General features: G+C 39.7%; 2 protein-coding genes across 4 annotated transcripts in view; both read right to left on the reverse strand.

Moving 5' to 3' along the window:
* Positions 1-2686: 2686 nt before the first annotated feature.
* Positions 2687-9835, reverse strand: LOC110950477 (uncharacterized). Of its 2 annotated transcripts, XR_007942870.1 has the most exons (11): positions 9611-9835; positions 9017-9156; positions 8851-8915; positions 8637-8771; positions 6926-7024; positions 4845-6838; positions 3941-4083; positions 3782-3846; positions 3402-3530; positions 3205-3300; positions 2687-3113 (listed from the first exon to the last, which is right to left on the reverse strand). XR_007942870.1 is itself a non-coding variant. In XM_022193065.2 (6 exons), exons 1-6 carry the CDS (start codon positions 4953-4955, stop codon positions 3025-3027), a joined length of 633 nt encoding a protein of 210 aa, XP_022048757.1. In that variant the 5' UTR covers positions 4956-5046; the 3' UTR covers positions 2687-3024. The 2 variants fall into 2 exon arrangements, 1 of the variants encoding a protein (XP_022048757.1); XM_022193065.2 differs by lacking the exons at positions 6926-7024; positions 8637-8771; positions 8851-8915; positions 9017-9156; positions 9611-9835 and having other exon boundaries at positions 4845-5046.
* A 2064-nt stretch (positions 9836-11899) lies between these two features.
* The window catches only part of ssbp2a (single stranded DNA binding protein 2a), a 57785-nt gene continuing 47663 nt past the window's right edge, over positions 11900-22021 (reverse strand). For both annotated transcript variants that reach the window (XM_022193043.2, XM_022193034.2), the window contains exons 5-17: positions 21353-21442; positions 20017-20076; positions 19838-19904; positions 18574-18644; positions 18397-18464; positions 17378-17426; positions 17260-17295; positions 17112-17166; positions 16512-16582; positions 16269-16347; positions 16099-16127; positions 15223-15321; positions 11900-14177 (exon numbers count right to left, since the gene is read on the reverse strand). In XM_022193043.2, the coding sequence (XP_022048735.2) occupies positions 14148-14177; positions 15223-15321; positions 16099-16127; positions 16269-16347; positions 16512-16582; positions 17112-17166; positions 17260-17295; positions 17378-17426; positions 18397-18464; positions 18574-18644; positions 19838-19904; positions 20017-20076; positions 21353-21442 (804 nt within the window). In that variant the 3' untranslated portion in view covers positions 11900-14147. The remainder of the gene's footprint in view (positions 14178-15222; positions 15322-16098; positions 16128-16268; positions 16348-16511; positions 16583-17111; positions 17167-17259; positions 17296-17377; positions 17427-18396; positions 18465-18573; positions 18645-19837; positions 19905-20016; positions 20077-21352; positions 21443-22021) is intronic.

Raw genomic sequence — 22021 nt, forward strand, 5'->3', positions numbered from 1 at the left:
TACCAAGTGGAAGGTTGTAGGTTTAAGGCCCACCACTGGCATTTTTCTTTGTTCGTTGTTGTCAGGGCTTTCGAAAAATTTAAGAAGGGTCTGGTCTTGAACCACTAGGGGGGGCGGTGGGTGCACACGGAATGGCTGATCAGATCACAGGGGGGACCACTGCCCTCCCATGGAAGATCCGCCACTGGAGATTCTGAGAAACCCTTCAAACTTGCGTACACATCCACAGTATGATACAATCAAGTTGGATCAAAGGAAATCTCCAGTGCCCTGCAGTGCTGGATTTTTTTTTTTTATTTTTAACTGAAGACAGCATATCTGGTGTATCAGTGTGTACCTGGAAAAGCATTTAGCTTCTATGCTACTTTGCAATCTTAGAATATATGTTAAACACTGTGACAGGGAGTTATTCGCTGAAGTCACATAGCAAAACATTTGCAGTCATTTGTGTCAGATTTCTGTCACATTCTTGCTTTCTTTGAAATATAAATAAGCATTTTGTGCATCGATAATAATTTAGTTTCAATTCCAAAAATGTTACATGTGATGTAGTATTAACTGCAATATTTTCAGACAAAAACCATGCTCTCTATATGATTTTATTAATGCAATACAGAATGTCATCATCAGTTACAAGCTTCATCAGGAGAAATGCAAAGTAGATTAAATCTTTAATCACTTGATGCACTCATGTTCATGAAGCCAAAAATATGTGTAAAGTACAGATAATTCAGTCACAACAATAAGATATATATTTTTCTTAACACAAATGTGTGTATTTCTTTTCTTCTCTTCTACATTGCTGCTCACTCAGTGCTTTCCTTGTTGTCAGGACACAGCTCTAAAAAAAACAAAGACAAACTGTGAGACTTGAACAGAAAAGAGCTAACATGATTCCATTTGGCTCCATTTTCTAAATGTCTGTCACTTAATTGCATGAATGTGAAAATAATTAAGTTAACTGAACAAAGACATAATGTAATCATATTTACATATTGCATTTTACAATACAACATCTCCACCTTGTGGCGATTTCTGTAAGATGCTGTGTCCAGCAAACATGTAGATTTACATGTAGAATCACAGATCCAGCATGGTTGCTGCAGGTTGCTGAATAGTTCCTGACCTGTTTTGCCATCGTAGCTGTGAAAGTTCTCTGGGAAGTTCAGACACCCAGCTTGTTTCTTGAAAATTTCAACATCTTTGGGATCTATTTTTCCTGTCCTTGCTGAAAAAGAAGCGAGGGTTAAAAAGGAGACTTTACATTTACATCTTGAACCAAAAGTGTTGATGAGGACAAGACTTACTAAACTGCATGATGTATCGACCAGTGACGTCCCCGTTTCTAAAGGTGTCCGTCCACAGCAGACAGTCAGAGCAAGTCTGCAGGATGTGTCCTTTGTGGTCCGACAGATTTTCTTTCAAAACAGAATGACTTATTATTATACAGCATTCTTTATACTGTTATGTCATTCTAAAGATAACTGCCTGTAGTTCACTTACTGCGAAATGTGGTGGCAATTCTTGAGATTGTTGCATTTACCTCCCCCAGTATACACCGGTCACTGAGAAGCAACAAGTTGAGACAGAATTCAAGTTTTCACAAGGTTAAAATTTAGCTTTTTATTCTGATACAGTGAAAGAAACCTATATGCAGACAGATGTACACTCACAAGCAATGATCTCCCCATCGTAATGTCACAATGAGACTGTTAGAAGTGGGAGACAAGTCGATCCAGGAGCTTTTCAGGGATGCCAGTGCATTGTGGTACGTCTTGGGGTCACCAGCACCCAGAACATACACCCATTTTCCAAATACCTTCATGCAAAAACATGTGTCTTAAAAAAATAGCTGCACATGCTTATTGTTTTAACACAAACTTAAATTTTGTTGTTATAAATAAGACTAGAAAAAATTGTCTTAAGCTCAACTTACCAGTTTAGGGTCCTCTGGCATAAACGGTTTGATCAGGTCCTTGCAGTCTGGTGCAGAAGCAGCACTGAGGGAAGTGAGAGTGAACAGAAACACAACTACAGCCAGAGCCATGGTCAGACAGAGGATGTTGCTGAACCTGCAACAGAAAACTTCTACTGCTGATTCATTTTCCCTCTGGGGGTTTCAGACAAAAGAAGTTGTTGTGCAAGTGCTTATACGGGGGAGGAGGAGGGGGGGTTCTTACATGCTCAAATGCCCCGGTGAAGGTTGTCACAGAGACGTAGAGATTTCTTTGGATTCGCATTGAAAGGCCACCTCAACGGTCCTCTGTTGCCCACACCGCTGCTCCTGAATGAACTCCGGCAAGGTGCCACGGCTCGTCTTGGACTGTTGAAACCTTTAAAAAAGGAACTTGAAGCAGCTTTTCATCAGTAGAACGAAGGTCGTTTTCCTGTGGGGTTGAGTGGACTCCTTGTGGCGACAGTTTAAAGTTTGACATCTTTTTCTTTCTTTTTTTTTTATTCCCCCTGACGGTGAAGTTACTCAACAACATTCTTTGTTGGTGTTTCAGAGAACAGTGGTGCACTTTAGGGGAGCTGTAATAGTTTTGATAAAGTGTTTAATCTTGACATATGTCAGCAATGTCTGGCAGCTTTCATTTCTTTAGAAAAAGGAAGACATGTTGGTGCTCATAAGCCAGACACTCTTACTGAATAGGAGTAGAAATAAATGACTGGAACACAACAGAGGCAGAGTGATAACCTTTTATTTTATTTACCACAGGCAGTGGAAATGCTATATACAAATATCCCTAAATAGATTTAATTGAGTTGTTCAGATGGATTTTTAAGCCTCCAGATTTCAGATCTGAGCTCCTCAGACTACACTACTGACTTTATATGACATGAAACCAGAAATCGTGAACTGTGTTTCTGCCTAAACCATGTGACTAAATAGTTATTCTACAGCCCAACATTATATCAGTGCATGTACAGATCACATTACAACATTATTTAGTACATGTTATGCTGGATTTGCTTGGATGTTTAGTGAGTGATCACAGAGCTGTGACTTCTCGGTGCTCCACTCTACACTGTAGTCGACTGAGTCTCGGTTTGATCATTCTCTGCTTTCTCCGAAGCAGGTGAAGCCGTTTCCCTGTCATCTGGACACAGATCTGAAATAGGAGAAAATCACAGAATGAATACAGAGTGCTTTGATCATTGCACCGGGTGCTGGGAAGATGCAGAGCTGAAATGACTGCTAACCTGTGCCTCCATAGTGGTACTCTGGGAGGAATTTCAGACATTCTGCCTGCTTCTTAAAGGTCTCTAACTCAGAGGGCTCCAGAGTGCCGGTTCGTGCTTTAGAAGAGGGATCAGAGAGAGAACAGAAGTGATTAGAAAAATATACGTGTTTATCAGTGTGTTGTTACTTAAATATGTGATGAAAGAAAACGCCTTACTGAACAGGAACAGGTATCGTCCTTTAGACTTGCCGTCAGGGAGCAGGGTGGTGTCTTCAGACAGCAGGCACTCGCTGCAGGTCTCATAGTACCTCCCATCATGATATGAAGTGTGGCCATTAATATTAACTGTGAAACAATAGGAAAAGTAGGATGCTGATTGTAACCTTCAAAGATGGAAAGCAGAGCTATAAAAATGTAAAAAAACAAAATACTCCAATAATTTGAGCCTTGCAGGACTATTTTTTTTTAATGAAATCCACCTACAGCTTGGTATAATGTGATTTAGCTGCATGCATCACCCACATCCCAGTGAGAGATGGTGAGTCAGAGTGCAAAAATAATGAAGCAAAATGCAGAGAATATTTTGAAACACATACAAGTGGTGTGACTGGTCATTCCTGAAATGGTGGCGTTGGCTAAACCCTGCAGGCATTTATCATTTCTGCAATGAAAGAGAAGGAGTAACAGTCAGCATCAAATTAAATTGCCATCTTAGCTCCGGACAGCTTTGGAGAGATAAATGCAATTTTCCTTACAGGCGGTCGGCCCAGTAGATGGTCATGACTCCGTTGTCTGAGGAAGCCGACAGTTCCACCCAGGAGCTGTTCACCGACACCAGGTCGTTCTTCAGCCCAGGTTGGTCCCATGACCCCACATGAAGCACCCACTTCCCATAGATCTGCCACGCACAGGGAAAAGTGACTGGACTTGCTTGTGTTTCAGTGTGACGCATCATTTTCCAGGACAATGCAACAGTTTGTGATGGACATAAAAAAGTTGTTTTCATGAGATTTATAGTTCATTTCTGGTCCTCCCTCCCAAAACAGCTAAAAATATTCAAGCTGGAGAAATTTTCTTAAATGTCCTTGAAAAAGAAAGATGGGAAATCTCACCTCTTGTGATGACTATGCAAATTCATCTGCGGAGGAGAAGCGGTTTCAAGCAGCATAATGTGAGGGGTACATGTTTTAATTACTAAACACTGGTTTATTTCCATCGAGGGAAAGTGACTTTGCTATTTGTTAAGAACTGCAATTTAGTTAAAAAAAAAAAGGACATTTCTTCTAAATTTCTTAGGTTTCTTGTGAAAAAATATTCAATTCCTACATATTTCTAGTAAGTGTGCACACAATGTACATTAGATATATACAAGATACATCAATGTGGACAGGAAAGTTAATCTGCATCAGGTTTACATATGCAAAATGATAAATTAAGATAATCGCTGCACAGATGCTGCAAGTTGCAACCATTAATGACAAATATACATATATATATTCTACGACCCCACAGTATCCTTGCCTAAAACATTTGTTTTACTTCCATTTATTTTTAATCTCATTATTGCAATTTCCAATGCAAGTAACTGCAAAAAGCCAAACCCAGCGCCGAGGCTCGTCACAGATGACCAGCTCATAACAAATGATCTCTGATACTCACAGGGCTGTGGCTGTCCAGTACCAGAGGCTTAACCAGCTCTTTACAGTCCGGTTCAGATGCGGCACCCAGGGAGGTGAGAGCCAGCAGAGCTACAACCAGCTGTGCAGCCATGGCTTGAGACAGCAGGCAGCCAGAGAGCAACGCTAATGTCAGGGATCCTGCTAGCCAGAGCCTCCGCAAAGGAACTGGGGGAAGTGTTCTGTAACAGTGGGCTGGACCGCACACACACACGCACGCACACACACACACACACACACACACACACACACACACACACACACACACACACAGGTTTTCTCTCTCTCCTCTGGGGACGAAGTGGTTCACTTTTCACATCCAGACAGCAGGGGCTTGTGTTCCATTTATCTTGTTACATAATAGCCAGCTGGCAGAGTCTGAATAGCGAGACCCATGCATCTTTCAATATGTGAAGAACACTCCCTTGCACAGAGTCTCTGTCACACACAAGGGGCAGAAAAATAGAAAGAAGGACACAAACACACCTACACAACCACAGAAACCTCTCCTCTCATTTCCCAGTGATGGTGATGCCTTCAAAGCATTCTGCACATTTCCACTGACTGCTGTTATTTGTCAGGACAGTGTGCATTAGAGTGATTATGTCGTGTGCTTTCAGTCAAAATGCCCCATTTGTGCATGTTCAGTGTTTACATTTACTATGCAGTTAGACCACTGTCTGATCTTTAACATCATTTAGTGTCTACAGAATGATAAAGAGCAAAACATGCAGCAAAAACCATTAAACTGTTTGCCTCTACTGGAATGAAAAAACTACACTGGCTTCCTTTAGGACTGGTTCTCATTTACCCAAAGTAAAGAACTATTATTTGGTGGCCAAAAGCAACAAAAATATAAGTTATATTAATAAACAGTGACTCCAACAGAGCACACAGACTCAGCATGGACAGAGCTTTTTGTTTTGTCAAACAGACTCAGCATGGACATTTGTGTCTTTGACATTAAATAACTTTTTGTTTCCTCATCCAGGTGCAATATTACATAACATGCCTTCACTTTTTTCCTCTGAAATAGTTTAGTATGATTATGTCCTGTTCTTTCCATTCTTTATTTGAAGAGGGAATGAACCCTTTTATACAATAAAAAAAATGGCCCCATAGAGATTATAGAGCAATATAGAACATAGAGATGCCTTAATGTAATTTGGTAAAATGGAGCTTTAAGAGAATCAAAAGGAAGGTAAAAAATCACTTTTTCTTCTTTCAGGTTGAGCACCATGTCGTGCAGAGCAGCTTGTGTGAAAGGGCTGCATTCCTGCTGAAGTTTCTCACAGCCATGTGAAGCTGTGGCTCTCCATCTTTCAAGGGGCCTTTCAACAAGCAGACAACATGAAAAGACTGCAGTCGAGGCCGAACAGGAATAAGCATGAATGAAACAAACAGCCTGCCCTGATTAGTATTTCTGGCTTTTTAGTCACAGTCGCTGTGACTCATAAAAAAACCAAAACTCTTACTTTGCTGCAGCCCGTGTTGACCAGTATTTAGCAGAAATCAGTGGAAGGTGCAGAGTAGTAACAGGCAGAAAGCACAAACAGATTGCATTTATGCAAAACATGTGAACGCACAGTGTCCTTTTATTAAGCTTTATGTGATCTTTTTCCATCATGATTTAAGTCATCTGACAGCAAATGTGAAATCATTTTATTCAGTTCCCTGTAATACAGCAAAAGGTATCTACTGAGGACAGCAGGAGTAATGATGGATCGCTTCAACAGTCGACTGTCAGCACATCTAAGTGGTACAGGGAGATTTGTCAATGAAAGGAAGCACATCTGAACACAGATTTGACTTGTGGACTAAGGATAAAGCGGTGTATAGAGAATGGATGGACTAAATTCAGGACTCAGGATAGATTTGAGGCGTACGTTGGGGGGCTGCAGTCTGTTCAACGTGGTTTTGTTTATTGGTTTTCCTTCGTCACGTCTGTGGCAGCCTCCTTCTCGTCAGGGCACAGATCTGAAACAGAGGAAGAAATTCAAGCTGATAAATGTCACATTCAGGTTACTGTTGTGTGTAAAGACAGAGAGAGAAAAAGCATTTTACCTTTATTCTCTCCAAAGTGGAAGTCTGTGGGGAAGTCCAGACACTGAGCTTGTTTCTTGAAAACTTCCAGTTGAGAAGCATCCAATGTGCCAGACTTAGCTGGAGGGCAGAAAAGGGGAAATGAGAAGTTAATTCATTGGCTAGCCACAGCATTGGCAGTGTGAAATAAATCATTAAGACAAATAATTTAAAAACATTTAACAATATTCAATTTTTTAAGGACCCTCCACAGCAAAAATAATATTTTTCTACCTTGCTAACATGTCTATATAGTGTTTTTTTTGTTTTTTTTTTGTTTTTTTTAAAAACATATTATGACCAGCATAAGCAGTCAGTGCAATGGTTGAGCATTTTATCATGAAAATGCAGTGTTCCTGTTAGAGTCTTAACCCTCGTGTCTTCCTGCAGGTCAAATTGACCCGTTTTAAAGTTTGAAAATGTGGGAAAAAACATTAATTTTCACAGTGAAAACCTCCACATTTTCAACATTTTTGGGAAATTTTTGAACATTTTTTGGTGGAATAAAAGAAATGTTTAAAAAATGTTTCTTTAAAAGCAAAATTCGCTGGATTTTTCCCCCCCAAATGTTCTTAAAGAAAATAGAACTTTTACTGATATATATGGAATCACTTTAGATATTTTTAGGATTTTTTTGGAAGATTTTCATTCATTTTTAAAAAATATTTATAATTTTAATTTTTAAAATTTTTTCCATTTCTTGCCAAATTTGGGGATTTTTTTTTTTTTAAATAAAACTTTCAAGGTAAACTTTTAAGGAGTTTCCTTCCTGAAGATTTGGGGAATTTTTATAAACTTGGGGAATTTTTTTGCTGAAGTCTTGGATTTTTTTTTCAGACAGGGAACAATATTTTTTCGTGCTGTAAATGAGGACAACAGGAGAGTTAAAAACACAGATTCTGACATTACAGTTTTCCCAAACTTTAAAAACCAATCCTGTCAACTATTTTCCATTAAAACTGATTTCCAGTATAATCATGTAATAAATCACTCCAGTGCTACCACTTGGCATTGTGAAATTGTCAGAGTTTGAGCAGAGTCTGAGGTGAGCTGGTGTGCTCGAGCTGCAGAGGAGTGGATGGGGAGGGAGGTGGGAACTTCATAAAGGATGCAACACTACAGAGTTACATACAATCGAGGTGGTCCTTTCCTGAAAACGTGTCTATCTTGTAGTTGATGAAGATGAAGACATATCGTGAGTGAAATTAGCACTCGTCGCCATGGTTCAACATCTCAACCATGACGGTGCAGCTTTGCAATTAAAGCCTTAAAAACACAGATGCTCACTTTCAGGTTTCCATGCCTATGAAAGTGAAGGAACCAAGTTATTCCTCTCTGAAATCTGACTAAACTACTCTAATACAACAGCTTATCACTGTGCAATGTAAAATAGTTTTACAGTGTTTGAGTAGAGTCCTGGATGAGCTGGTGCACTCGAGCTGCAGAGGAGTGGTCGTGGAGGGAGGTGGTAACTTCATAGATGTGCACATTTTAACGGATGCAACACGATAAAGTTACATCCGAACCCTTTTAAAGTAGGACGGGGTTATTTTTAGAGATAAGAAACTTCTGAATATGTAACTTTGATACACAGAGGTGAGTTTTAGAGATTAAATCAACATCAGAAAAGGTACTTTAACCTGAGTGAACATATAAGCAGCTTCAAACAGCTACTAACTAACTGTGAACTCACTGAAGAGGTAGATGTTTCTGCCTCTTTTGGTTTCCCCGCTGCCCACTGTCACTGAGTTGTCTGTCCAGAGGATGCAGTCAGGGCAAGTCACCAGGTGCTTCCCAACATGCTCATGGGTGGTCGAGTTGTAGAAAACTATTAGATGGAGATACAGAGCGTTAACCCATCGTCATGTACTTGGAGCATCACTGGTACTGGATGGTTATTTACTTACATGTCACGGCAGTAGAGTTTCCTGAGAAGGTGGCATTAACGCTTCCATAAACACATTTTCCATCCCTTGTATAAGGAAGATTAAACAGAACAAGCACATCAAAAAACCAATTACTTTATGCTCTGGCTGCCTATGTATTAACATTTTCTGAAAGATTATCAGTTACATTTTGTCTCCATAGCGCATTGTCATGTCGTCACTGTCAGGTATGGGTGAGAGTTCGATCCAGGAGCTCTGGATGCTTTTAAGATCCATGATCCCTTCAGTGGCTGATACTCCAGCGTAGTAGATCCATTTTCCATGAAGCTAAGAGACAGATGAGCAAAATTAAAACTCGATTTTCAAATGTGGACATGTACACAGACCTGACAATTCTCTTCGAATGAATAAAAATAGACTTTATTTATAACCATTTATTAGGGCACCGCATGTGTTGAATTGTCTGCATGTTTGTCTTGATATGTGTTCAAGTGATCCTGGAAAACTCCAACATGCAAGACATTGGCACTTCAATTACAACTACAGTTTCAATACACTTCCCTCTCCAGCTTGTGAGTACCTCCCAGATGTTGGAGGTTTGTGAAAACACAATAATATGAAGACAAAAAAAATCTAAATGTCTGTAACTTTTATATATTTCTTCAATTGGAAGTAAGGCAGGGTTGGATTATTACATGTAAACATACCAGCTGGGCCTTTTAAAACAAGGACAACTTGATTCTGCTTTATTGTAAATGTCGGCACTGAGGCTTTGACGTACCTTGCTTCGATCCTCCAGAGTTTTAAGCAGCTCTTCACAGCCTGTATCAGACGCAGCCGTCAGCGAGGACAGAGCCAGCAGCGCTAAACAAAACTGAACAGACATGATTAGAAGTCAAATGACAGTCAACTGGATGCCACAGCAAAAGCAGGACTGGCAGAAGTGTCGTCCTGCAGGGAGGCTGCTATGAAGAGAAAAAGTCAGATGAGAGGGAGACACTGAGTGAGGTCTGGGGAGGGAGGACTTATAGAGGTGAGGCTCGGAGGGGTTGTGTAATGGTGGGGTTATGTAATAATGATTAATATGAATCTCTGCAGAGATAAAAGCAGAGACCAAGCAATTCTGGCACTTTTCCATAGGTTTGCCATTCATTCCCAAATTTGCAGAACCAAGGAACAGTTATTTATTTAATGATAAATATCTCTTAAAGCTATCTCAGAGTGTAACAAGAGAAATACTGTATTTGTGGCTTTGCTGAGGCCCACTCGCATCCCCCCCTGCTGTCTTCTGTTGTGTAACATGAATTATTTCTTCAGTGAGTGATGGCGCTGCTTCTCTGTGTGTCTTGGGCTCCTAAGGACACAAAGAGACACAGAAACGTGTTTATGCCATGTACTTAGATCACACAGTCTGTGATGCGATCTCACTCATTATCTGTATACAGTATCAACATTTGGGTTGTTTGGAGATAACAGTCAGTCAGTAAACAACTTAACAAGAATCAAGAAGACTGATACCAGTCTCACATCAGTGTAAACATGTAGCTAAAGCCAGCAGATGGTTACCTTGACTTAACATGTAGCTCAGACAGTCTCTTTAAAGCTCACTAATTATCAAATTTTAAGTTTTTATGCCATTTTATGTTGTTTTAAGTCTGGTAAATGTTCCTTTTTCTCTCTTACTTTTACCGACTTATCCAGGCAGACTTTGTTGTGGCCCCCTTTTTGCAGGAATCGCCTGTTCACACTGACAGAGGCCATAAATATAAGCTTTCCTGCTTACTTGGTGAAAGGAAATGGCTAAGGGGCAGTACCAAATTTATGGTAGTGGCTGGTAAAATCTGGATCAAGGGGCAGCTTCTCAGACTGAAAAATGAAGCCAAAAACTTGTTCCTCAAAAGGCCGCTTGAAGCTAAATCCATTAGTGAGACCACAGAATGGTCTTCATCATTGTTCTGCCCTTAGGAGAAGATATGCTCCGGTTTGTTTATATTTCTTTAAACCAATCACAATCACATCGAGTGGAGCTCAGCGAAGAACGCAGCACATCAAAATAGCCAAAATAGTGGTAGATGAATTATTTTGGTGGAACGTTTGCATGCAGAGAGGCAAAAACTATCATTAAAATGGCTAATTCACTGACAAAAACTAGCACCTCAGTACGCAATCAAAAAATTTCAGTAGAACTTCAAATTTTCAGTGTGGTGGCCCTGAAATTGTTGTTTATTCTTGTGGCGATGGAAATCTTGAAGAAGGTGCCACACTGATGGCAGGAGGAGAAAGCTACGTAGAATGGTCGGCTAGTGGGAGGATAATCTACAGCCACGGAGTCAGACTATTCTTCATAGACCTCTATGTTAAAATGCTAAATGTAGAGCAGAAAAAACATGTTAACGGCATGATATAAACAAGGTTCTGGTCTCCATACGGTCTTAATTTCACTTTACGTACCCAGATATATCTGGTCAGTCCTCGCATTATGCACTGTAACATGATGGTTGGCAGCCAAGTCAAGGAACAAACCTCAGCTGCAAAATATCCTTTGGTAGGATTATCATTCTTTGTTGTGTTGTCACACAACACACAACTTAGAAACATGGCCTGTGCTAATACAGGGTGTCCCAAAAAATTGGCATCATTCCGCAGGTCAATAATTTTGGCAATTCTTGTTGAAATAACCTCAAATTTTAACAGAATGTACAGAAACAGATCATGATTTTAGATGTAATGTTTTTGTTCTGTTTTCAGGTTGAGCCATGCTGTTCACTCCCAAAGAGAAGTCATATTGCATCTTGGAATATGTCCGCACACAGTTACCCAAGACTGTGCAGCGTGACGTGTGACATCTCTCAGGTGGTGCACATATCGAACATTTATGAAATCGGTCCCATAAGAAACTTATGATGTTCAACACCTAAACTGTTCACTTTCATTGAGCTAGACTTAGTAGTTTTCAAGATAATTGCTTTTAAAATGACGTCAAATTTTTTTGGGACACCCTGTATATCTTTACACACACATTCAAATAGTCCCCGGCGTCCTCACAAATGAAAAGCGCTGACACCTCGGCTAAGGGAAGAGAAGCTTTATACCAGCATATTCAAAACCCATGAAACTTCTCTGTGTATTTACAAAAACATAATACAAGAATAAAAAAGAGAAAATGAACACATCACAAATGTCCCACATACTGCCACGAAACAGAAAACATGATCCAATTTACAAATGCGTCTTCTTGTACTCCCACTTATGGCTTCAATCTATCAGGGAAACAAAATATAACATCTCTGTTCAGTTGTGATGGTGCATCATCAGTCCTTTGCCCCCTTTAATTCTCTCCAGATTTATCTTTAAATAATAATAATAATAATATCAAATACACATACAAGACAGAGGAGCTACATTTGTGAGCTGTACACTTTGCAGTAAGGGAAGGGAAAGGAGAATGTTCACAGGAATATTGACCCTTTGTACATGATGAGCATCCATCCTGGGCAGTGAAAAAGGTTTAAAACATTAATCAAAAAAAGCTTATTTTAGCTTTCTGTACCCACCTAATTTTCATATCAAACTCAAATCACAGTTTAGCCGGATGTTAATTAAGTGACCAAAATGACTTTAAGCTTTACCATCCGTACTGGTAATCTGCCTCTCTTTCTCATTGTAACATTTCATGTCAAAAGAAAATGGATCCTTGTACCCATTTGGCCGTTGTGGCTCCAGGATATAAACTGATGAATCATTTGGAACCAGATTCAAAGAACTAGAGAGCAGAGAGGTATTAGCTAAACAAAGGAACAAAATATTTAACAACTGGTTCTGTTCAACTCGATAAAAAATTAGATCTTTTGGTGACCTTTTCTCAGATTTCAGGCCACGCTGATGCAGTCGATAGAGTGCAAAGTCCCTTAAAAGCTGTCTCATTACTCATACAGCGTAACAGGTTCAATTGCAACAAAAGTGTTCAGCTGAATACAGAAAGATGCATGACTTATTGTAAAAAAAACTGGCCAATCTTTTACTCTGTACAGTTGTATTGAGGGTATTGTATTATCCTTTTAAAACTGACCTCTCTCTTATTGTTACTGCATTGTCCAATTAATTCACAAATAGCATAGCGACTGGTCAGATATGACAGACAGGGAGACTATGGAACTTTTGAAGGCATAATTAACATCTGTTGCTCTCACAAATGGACAACTGAATTCATAACTAATAAAATGTGCCAGGGATTTGCTTTTACAGCCTTACTGTACTTGGTTTGGTATGACCAGTGGCTTTTGGTTGCTAAATGTTAGCTAAAGTAACAAATTTAATCTAGATATTGCTTTGTAATGGACATCAAAATGTAATTTTACCATGTTTGTGCACATTATTTCACCATTTACCATTTTTTACTTCCGGTAAAATGGCTTCAACAAAAGTTACATAGTCTCATTTTAAGCTCATTTTCTCAAGAACCATTTGAAATAATTTCAAAATGAAAGCACTTCAGATTGTGCTGAAGTCTATCTGCAAATTACACTTAATGTCTCAATGCTGACTTTGATCTGCGCCTGATTTGGAGAGACAGAGTGAATGAGCTCACATTTACCACATTTGTGGCTCAGTTTGTGGATGGAAATCAGAAACGCATAGTACTGAACCCATAGTAGTACAAAACATAAAACACCAGGTTAGTGGTCGTAAAGATTTAGACAACCACAAATTCTGAAAAGACTTCACAAATATCTGCACAAGTCTCAATGAAAACCTCATGGCAATATGATTGTGATGTCTCTCAAAGTAATTGTCAAGAAAAGAAAAAAAAAAGTCGAATTAATCAACTTATCAATCAAAAAGTGCCAATATCTATTTAAATCCACTGGAATTTAAACTTCATGATAGTGGCGTTTTGTTTTTTTGGGGTATTAAACTCTGTGACATGATGCAAAAGGCAGAAACATCTGTCTGTAACTGGAGTGTGTGAACTGTCTCCCACACACTGTATGCAAATATACAAAGAGTTCTCCTCTGGGTTGCTTCAATTTGGTTCCTTTGTACAGTCTCATAGTTGCAGAGGAAGAACTGATGAATGTAGCAGAGTCACCACTTAGAACGGGAGAAGAAACCGGGGGGGAAGAGACATGGACAGAAACCATGGAGGGGCAGGGTGGGGAGGGGTGGTAGAAGGATGGTGCCTGGGGCAACTGTCTGGACTGGGCAGCCGGTGGTGGAGGAAGAGTCACTGGCCTAGATGACATCCCATCATGTCTCTCTGCTTTTCACCGATCCACACCAGAATACCAAGCGACGGAGCAAACCTGCTTCCAGAGACTTCACACGCTCATCGTCATGTTTGGAGAATACTGCAGAGGGAGAAACGAAGGAACATTAATTTCAGTTGAACCTGCAGTACAAAACCTGTGTGTCCCTCTTCTGGTCGCGACAATAACAACAGCACAATCAACGTGTGACATACAGTTGTGAACAAAAGCTTCCGTAAACTGAATTTGAAACGACCATGTATATCATGGCAGTCCTGAGCTTCCAATGACTTTTATAAGTCCTAATATTCCATTATTGAATCACTGAAACACATTCGTCTTTGTCACGAAAAACAATCATATATTTTGGCTCTGACATAGATTTATTTTATCGGTCTTCCAGAACACATACAACAGTATACCACGCTATCCTTCATCTGACTGCAGAGTTTTGTTTTCATCTGGAGCATTAGAAACGTTTCTTGGACACGTGCTTGGTTTGTCTAACATTGGCCCCACTGTACTACTAGTTGCTTTAGCCTAGTCTCTGTTGCTACTGTTGCTCCTCTTTTCAGCCTTGACAAACCAGTCGTTGTGGGTACAAATGGATCGTGGGAGCGTTGCCATAGACATCAGGTTTAAAACTCTGAGATTTACCTGGCACTGACAGGCTTAATGAGCACTGTGAGAGCTTGTTTGGCGAGGGCCTTAGTAGAACAAATGTTCATCTGTATGAACAAGTCACTCACTCAAGTTTTAACACTACTGTATATTAGTCATCTGAATTATAAATTCATATAAAGTGGTATGAATGGGAATGTGTTATTTTTATTTCTTGAGACTGACAGTCTGCTGGGTCATCTGGAGGGGCTTAGCTAAACATAAATGCACGAAACCAGGGGGACTCCTTTAAAGCTCACTAACACAATATCTCCTGTAACCCTAAGTGACTACCTGGAGTATTGTTGTCCCAGTGACGTTGCTAGACAACCAGTAAAAATTAAATATTAAAATATGCATTTAAAAGTATTGCTATTTAAAAAACAAACAAACAAACTTGTTGATAATTTATTTTGGGGGAATTCTCATCATCAAACACCTCTGCATCCTACGAATCATCTCGGACAGTAGATCACAATTTACTCACACTTTCATTCTGGAAAGGGTTAAGGAAGTTTCCTCCCATCTCCCCGTCCTCCCTGGGGGTTCCAGGTTGGTTACTCATACTTAGGTTTCCAGGAGAGTTCTGTTGAAAGATCAGTAAAACATACAAAACAAGATGACGTCAAAAAATGTGAAACGACGCAAAATTGTATCAAATTTCAATAACTGCATTACATGGAACTAGACTAGAAGAGCATTTACTCTAACAATCAAAAACTACTTCTTTAGAGAAACAACATTGAAAATATAAAATCAAAAGTAGAAAACTCAGTACAACAAAAATGAACACGTCTGTGATCAGTAACACACAAGTTCTGAAAATCTGAAACTAAATTGAGCGCACTTGTAATTTCCAACAAGCCTAACTGCATCAATGCATAGCAGATCTGCCCCAACACTTCTGGAGCACTTTAAAGAGAAGGACAGTGCAACAGAACCCGCACAGCGAAGAACTGCTGAAAAATATGGCCTCTGAAGAATGGCAGAATATTGCTCCAGAAATTTGTGCAAAACTGGCATCCCCCATGCCCAGGAGGACTAAGTCTAATCAAAAACTAGGTGGATCTATTAGGGATTAAGAAAAAATATTTGAATATCAGTAATGAAAGGTGAGGACATTTTTGTTGAATTAAGTTCGTACTGTCTGGTAATTTTAAATTAAAGACCGAAATACCCTGCTGATAACTTAGAAGCCATGAAAATACTGAATGAAACATAATTAGAAATCATTTGGCAGGGGTGTATTCACTTCTTGTTGTACAACTCACTGGCCACTGCTATTGTTAAAGCTACAAAAATTAAAGCTACAATGCCATTGCAAACTGGAAATTTACAGTAGGTAAAAAAAAAAATCTCTTACCTTGGGGAGACTGTCCATATCACCCGACCCTGTTAGAGTAAACAAAAGTATGAAAATAAAGAAAATCACTATGACAAATGAAATGAATGCTAATTTTTCATAAGCTATTTGACAAATTAGAGACAACACAGGCAGAAGAAATTCAGTGTCACTGATAGACATTCCTCTACCTAAAGATCCATTCATGTGGTGGGGCTCCATTCCAGCCATTCCTCCTAATGGGCCGTCGGTACCTGCGCCCATAGGAAACTGAGGAGTACATACACAGGAAATAATGGTACACAGGTAAGAATATACACCATTAAAATAAATTCTACCACAGAAACAGTATTCGTTTTTGGAAATTAAAGAGCTCTTCCACACACAGACTTTGCAACCACTCAGTCACTGATATACAGAGAAAAACGTCTCACATTTGGTCGGCTTCCACCCGGAGGGACTGTGTTTATCATAGTGTACATGTTGTCACCAGAGTTGGTTGAATCTGGAAAAAAAAAAAAAAAAAAAACAAGGACACAATAAGAGGAAAAAGGAATTGTGGATCGGTGTGTAGTTAGGACACAGTGAGCCTTCTGAACAGCACGATGTTACCCCACTCATTTTAGCAAAGTACAGGGATCATTAGTGAATGGCCTGTTTCAAGTCCAGCTACAGATTGTTCATTGGATTAAGGTCTGGGCTGGGGCTTCGTCACTCCAGAACAAACACCTTGTTGTCTTTAAAACATTTCTGTTTAGCTTTGGCTGTATGCTTGAGGTGATTGATGGATTTAATTGCATCCAAAGGGATATTCAGGGACTTGGAAATGTTTTTGTTTAATTGATCCCTTGATTTGTGCTTTTCAAAAACTCTTTCACAATCTGCTTTTACTCTGACAGGCAAGAGTCCTTTTGTTTCGTAAATTCTGGTCAAAAAATCCTAATTAAATTGACCATGTTTCAATGTTGAAAAGCAACAAAAGGAGAAAACTTTCAATACTTTTTACAGGTACTTTGCATATTCACAGAACTTACCTGCTGGACTTGGCATTATTGGGGTTCCAGGTGGCCCCCCTCCTCCAGGAGGTCCCTAAAGTTAGAGTTTGGTTTTCATAAGATTACTTCATGAACTAATGAATTACAGCCTATTAAGCATAAATAGTTTAAAGTACATTATACACACCACATAGCTTCCTGGAGATGCAGAAGAATAAGGGGTCTGCAAAAACACAGAAGAAAAACATGAAGCTAATGAAATAAACATTAAGCTCTGTGTTAGCTGTCTTTGTTTGAGCACTTACAGAATTGGAGTTTGGAGGATTTGGCCAGGGCCTTCCTCCACCAGGTCCCCTGGAACACACAAACACACACTTTAGCTTTGTGCTTTGGCAGGCTTCTTTGTTTCCGATTCATTTGGGCAGAATTGGCAACAACAAGGTCTTCTGATGCCAGAGAAAGGTGATGGGAACAACAAGTTGAGGAAAAAAAACAACAAAAAGTAAAAATAAAAAAAAAAGGCAGCCACTTTCGAGTTCCACTTCCAAACCCAAGAAAATACAGCAAAGCTGCAGTAAAAGACAGTGTTAGAGTTGAACTTGTAAATACATTTATCATAATCAAGCCCTAGGGCATAACTAACTGTACATAGTGTCTTTATATAATAATTTTCACTAAATACCCACACACACACATATATCTTGCTCTCCTAGTCAGTATATTTCCACTCTTTCAGCTTAGCACAACCCCTTGTGTAACTCGAGCTATTTCTTATCTTACGCCATGTCTTCATTTCTGCTTGTGTATAAAATAAACCTTGTATGGGAGCAGTCTTTGTAGCTCGCACTAACGTGTTACACTGTGCTGTGCTACCCTTGCAAGTAAAATTACTGTCTCCGTGTGTTTTTCTGATTTGGTGAAGATCTTCTTATGTTATGTGGGAGCTCTCAGCGGAGCTTCTCTCTGACAGACAGTAAACGAGAGAGATTAGGAATATTTGGCATTGGTCGATGTCGTCTGAAGTGAGGGAAATCTGGAGCATTAAGTTACATGTCAGAGAGAGAATAGGAGGAGGACTTTCCTCTTTATTTTCACTCACTCTGGATGCCTGTCATTTTGTATATGAGAGAACTGGGTTAGATTATATATGTATAGGTGTATGTGTATATATATATAGACACACATATTTCTTGTGTATTCTTTATTATTGTTTCGGTCTGGAACAGGTGCACAATGCATTTCACTGTGCATTATACTACGTATAATTGTGTTTGTGACAAATAAAGGTCTTGAATCTTGATTATACTACGTTTGTACCACTCACATGCTCATGCCAGGCATCCCTGGACCAACCAAGGCATTCAGCGGTGGTCTCATTCCACCTCCATAATTCTAAACAAAAAGAAGAAAACACCCAAATTACACTTAGTTATATCCACAAAAGAATAACTATCAGCAGAAATGCTTTGTAGTTATCCCTACAAATCATCTCACCCCATACCTGCGGCCCTAGTGGTACCATTCCTCTGGGTGGAGTCATCCTCTGCATAGGTCCTCCCATGTTTGGATGTCCTTAAAGGAAAACAAAATCAATACAAAACCACTCAGTCAGTTTATTGCAGGATGGAAAAATTAGGATTTAGGCTTTCCTCGGACATTTTTTGTTTTTCAGCTAAGCATTTTTTGGACAATGAGTATTTTTATAATCTTTTTTTTTTTACTTTGGAAGCTCAGTATATATTAACTGAACTCTCTTTAAACAAACACTGTGCTGTTTCAGATCCATCGAACATCTTCTTCTGAGATTAATTTACACATCTACAGCAACTAAAGATCTCAAGTCTTTTTACCTCTGTATATGTTGTCTGGAGGAGTGACAATTAAGTGTACTTACATGATAAGAAAACACATTTTATTATCAACTGTTTTACCATGAGGAGATGACACTAACTATGAATGAATCTTGCCAACAAGTATTGTTTGTGTATCTACAGACTGATACAGCCTCTGTGCTCTAAAACTTCACTGCTGTCAAAGAAACTATTAAAAACACATAAACGTGCCACACTGTTGTGACACACCGGGTGACATGTTCCTTTGTTTCTTTGAAAAAGCAAATGTGCCGTCAATACATCTCATCAAAAACAGCAACAGTATATAAAACCTTTTTCCAGTGAAAGCTAAGCGATCGCTACTGTGAGATCAAAAGTACAATTATGCAACCGAGTTTATTGAAATGAAAACAGTGTCAGGCAGTGTAACGGTAAGGACGCTTTAATCTTTTTTTTTTAAAAATCCAAGCTAGTAATGTGGCTTGAGGGATGGAAAAGGAGAGTAAGAACATATTCTTTTGATCCTGAATGAAACATCTCAACAATTATTTGATAGATTACCATGAACTTTAGATTTCATGCTCCCCTGAGGAATACTCCTGACTTTGGTGATTCCCTGACTACCCTCCAGTGTCACAGTGAGGTTGAAATTTTTGTTGTATAATGAATTTTCTAGGATAAAGCGGTGTATAGAGGATGGATGGATGGATGAATTTTCTTGACAGCTACTGGATGGGTAGCCATGATATTTGGTGCCGATATCGGTGATTCTAATCATTTTTTTCTAAAAGGCAACAGTTCTTTCAGGCTTTGATGTCAGAGAAAACACAGCTTGGTTGGAATCAACAAATAAAACCATGTCAGTGTGATTTTTAACAAACTGGCTGTTGACCGAGCACGTGTATCACATCTCATGTCTGTGTTTGTGTGTACCTTGCTGTCTTGTGGGATCCATTCCACTGGGTAACATAGGCTGGCTACCTGGAACTCCTCCAAGTCCCTGGAGAGGGAATAGGATCCATCTCCAGCGTTATCATCACTGTCCCACACATGCAGCCCATTCCAACTGTCTAGCTATGTGTGCTGCCTGCAGGTGTCAGTGTGGCTCTCACCTGATTCGGTAATCTGAGAGGCGGTCTGGGTCCTCCGGGGTATCGAGGTGACATAAATGGCTGAAAAACAGGTCAAAGTATTTCCAACCAATCTTCAAGAACACCAGAAACTGTGGTGAAATGGTTGAATTGTCAGGTGAGGTGACAAATTCAACAGCATTACAACCATTCTCACAGAAACAAACGGCTTGTTAAAACGGCAGGGGGCCACAGTGGGAAGTTTTTCATGATCCAAAACAGGAAAGCGACCAGAGATATTCAACGTGTCCTCTGACAGCTTTAACGGTTCCATGACAGCACAGTGAGGAAGCTGACCGCATTTTGTACTGGACTGAATTTGTGGAAAAAGAATGAGAGAATAAAGGATGAGGTTTGTTAATAGTGATGTCAGTGCATGTGTTAACAGCGTGGAATTTGGCAGCGTGTGTTTGGAAGCTCTTTTGCAGCTGTCAGTGGGTTTTCACTCGTCCACACCACAGACAGTAGCAATGCTGTTGCTATGTCTGCTGAACTAATGCCACCGGGGCTAGAAAAGCCAGTCTGCTGTGCTGGAAGAAGCAATACTATACTGTGCCACTAGAGAGCAATGGTCCTCTTAATTTGATTTCTTAAATGAGTAGCCTCGCTGTGCCAAAAAGACATGAAATAAATACAACTACAGCACTTTAGGTCTATTGAAGTGCTACAATGATTTAAAATGTAGTTTTTATATTATCAAAGAGAGCAAACAATGGAGCAAAGAGAGTAGGGAATGAGTCGAGGAATGACTTAATTATTAAACAGAATCAGCCACTGAATAAATAAAAGATATGTGCGAGCACAGTAAATATTATCAGTGATCTGCTTGTGTTTAGTGAATTATACAGCAATGCAAACACCAACTGATCGGATCCATACATGAAAACATTTGACACTTAGGTAATAAATCCATTTCTTTAAGTGATAGGTTTTGACAAGCAAAGAGCAGCTGATCTTCAAAGGAGATAAAAAAGGATGTTGAGACTCACGTTTGAGTTTCTGAAAGCGGAACTAAGAAATGCCTCAGAAGGCTATCGATCTGCGTGTCAGATGTGAGGGTCTGACTTTGACCGATAATGACAGTTAATCAATGTACAACTGGCCTTCAGAAATGATCTGAGGCAATGCTGCATGTGTACGTTTATCTGCAAGACACTAATGTCTACTGTCAGACTGTTTTCTGCTCAGCTTTGGGGAACAAAAGAGTGGCGCACACGCAAATGCAGATCGAACACATACATTAACATTTAGAGTTACATTTGAGTTAGTGAGGAGCATCTAAGTCAATGTACTGTCCTTTCAAGTGATGGAAACATACCTGAAAGAACCCCGGGGGGACGGGCCCCACCGGCATGCCCTCTCCTGGGGGAAGGTTTCCCAGGACGGGGCTTGGAGCTGCTGCTGCACTCTGGAGGAGTCAAACGCACAGAAAGAAAAGAGACTTAACCTCACATCTCAAACTTGTCTGCAACTCAATAAACTCAACACTTCTCTCCTCAGCAGTGATGGAGACCGGAGAGCATGTTCAAGCACTATACTTAAGTACAAATTCAAAGCTTGATTATTTCCATTTCATGCTGCTGTATAATTTTAGTGCTTCCACTACAGTTCAGAGTGATATCTGGTACGTTTTACGCAACTACCTCTATGTGACAGCTTAGTTGTGAATAAAAATGATCCACTGATAGAATGCATTATATCACAGGCATCACATATATTTGATTATACTCGAGGCGTTTAAATGTAGAAATGTACTTGTAATGAAGTACTTTAGTGCTGCAGTATTGCTACTTTTACTTGGCTGCATCCATCCATGCTGCAGATTTAACAACTACAACACAAAAGCTCTTCTGAACTTACCACCTATGATAAGAACACAAGAGGCACGAAAACACACAAACAAACAAAGAAATTAGCAATCCGAGGGTCTTCCCCCGTCTCCCTCCTGCTGTCTCTCCCTCAGTGGGATATTTCCTGTTTCTGCAGA

This window comes from Acanthochromis polyacanthus, chromosome 7 (assembly GCF_021347895.1).
Source record: "Acanthochromis polyacanthus isolate Apoly-LR-REF ecotype Palm Island chromosome 7, KAUST_Apoly_ChrSc, whole genome shotgun sequence".
Taxonomy (NCBI): domain Eukaryota; kingdom Metazoa; phylum Chordata; class Actinopteri; family Pomacentridae; genus Acanthochromis; species Acanthochromis polyacanthus.

What these genes read in the sequence shown, in the direction of transcription:
- LOC110950477 (XM_022193065.2), bottom strand. Translation starts at nt 4,955, where the DNA reads ATGGCTGCACAGCTGGTTGTAGCTCTGCTGGCTCTCACCTCCCTGGGT. An exon ending in ATCTACTGGGCCGACCGCCT is followed by an intron (nt 3,847 to 3,940) that starts GTAAGGAAAATT and finishes CTTTCATTGCAG; the next exon opens with AAATGATAAATGCCTGCAGG. An exon ending in GTACCACTATGGAGGCACAG is followed by an intron (nt 3,114 to 3,204) that starts GTTAGCAGTCAT and finishes CTCCTATTTCAG; the next exon opens with ATCTGTGTCCAGATGACAGG.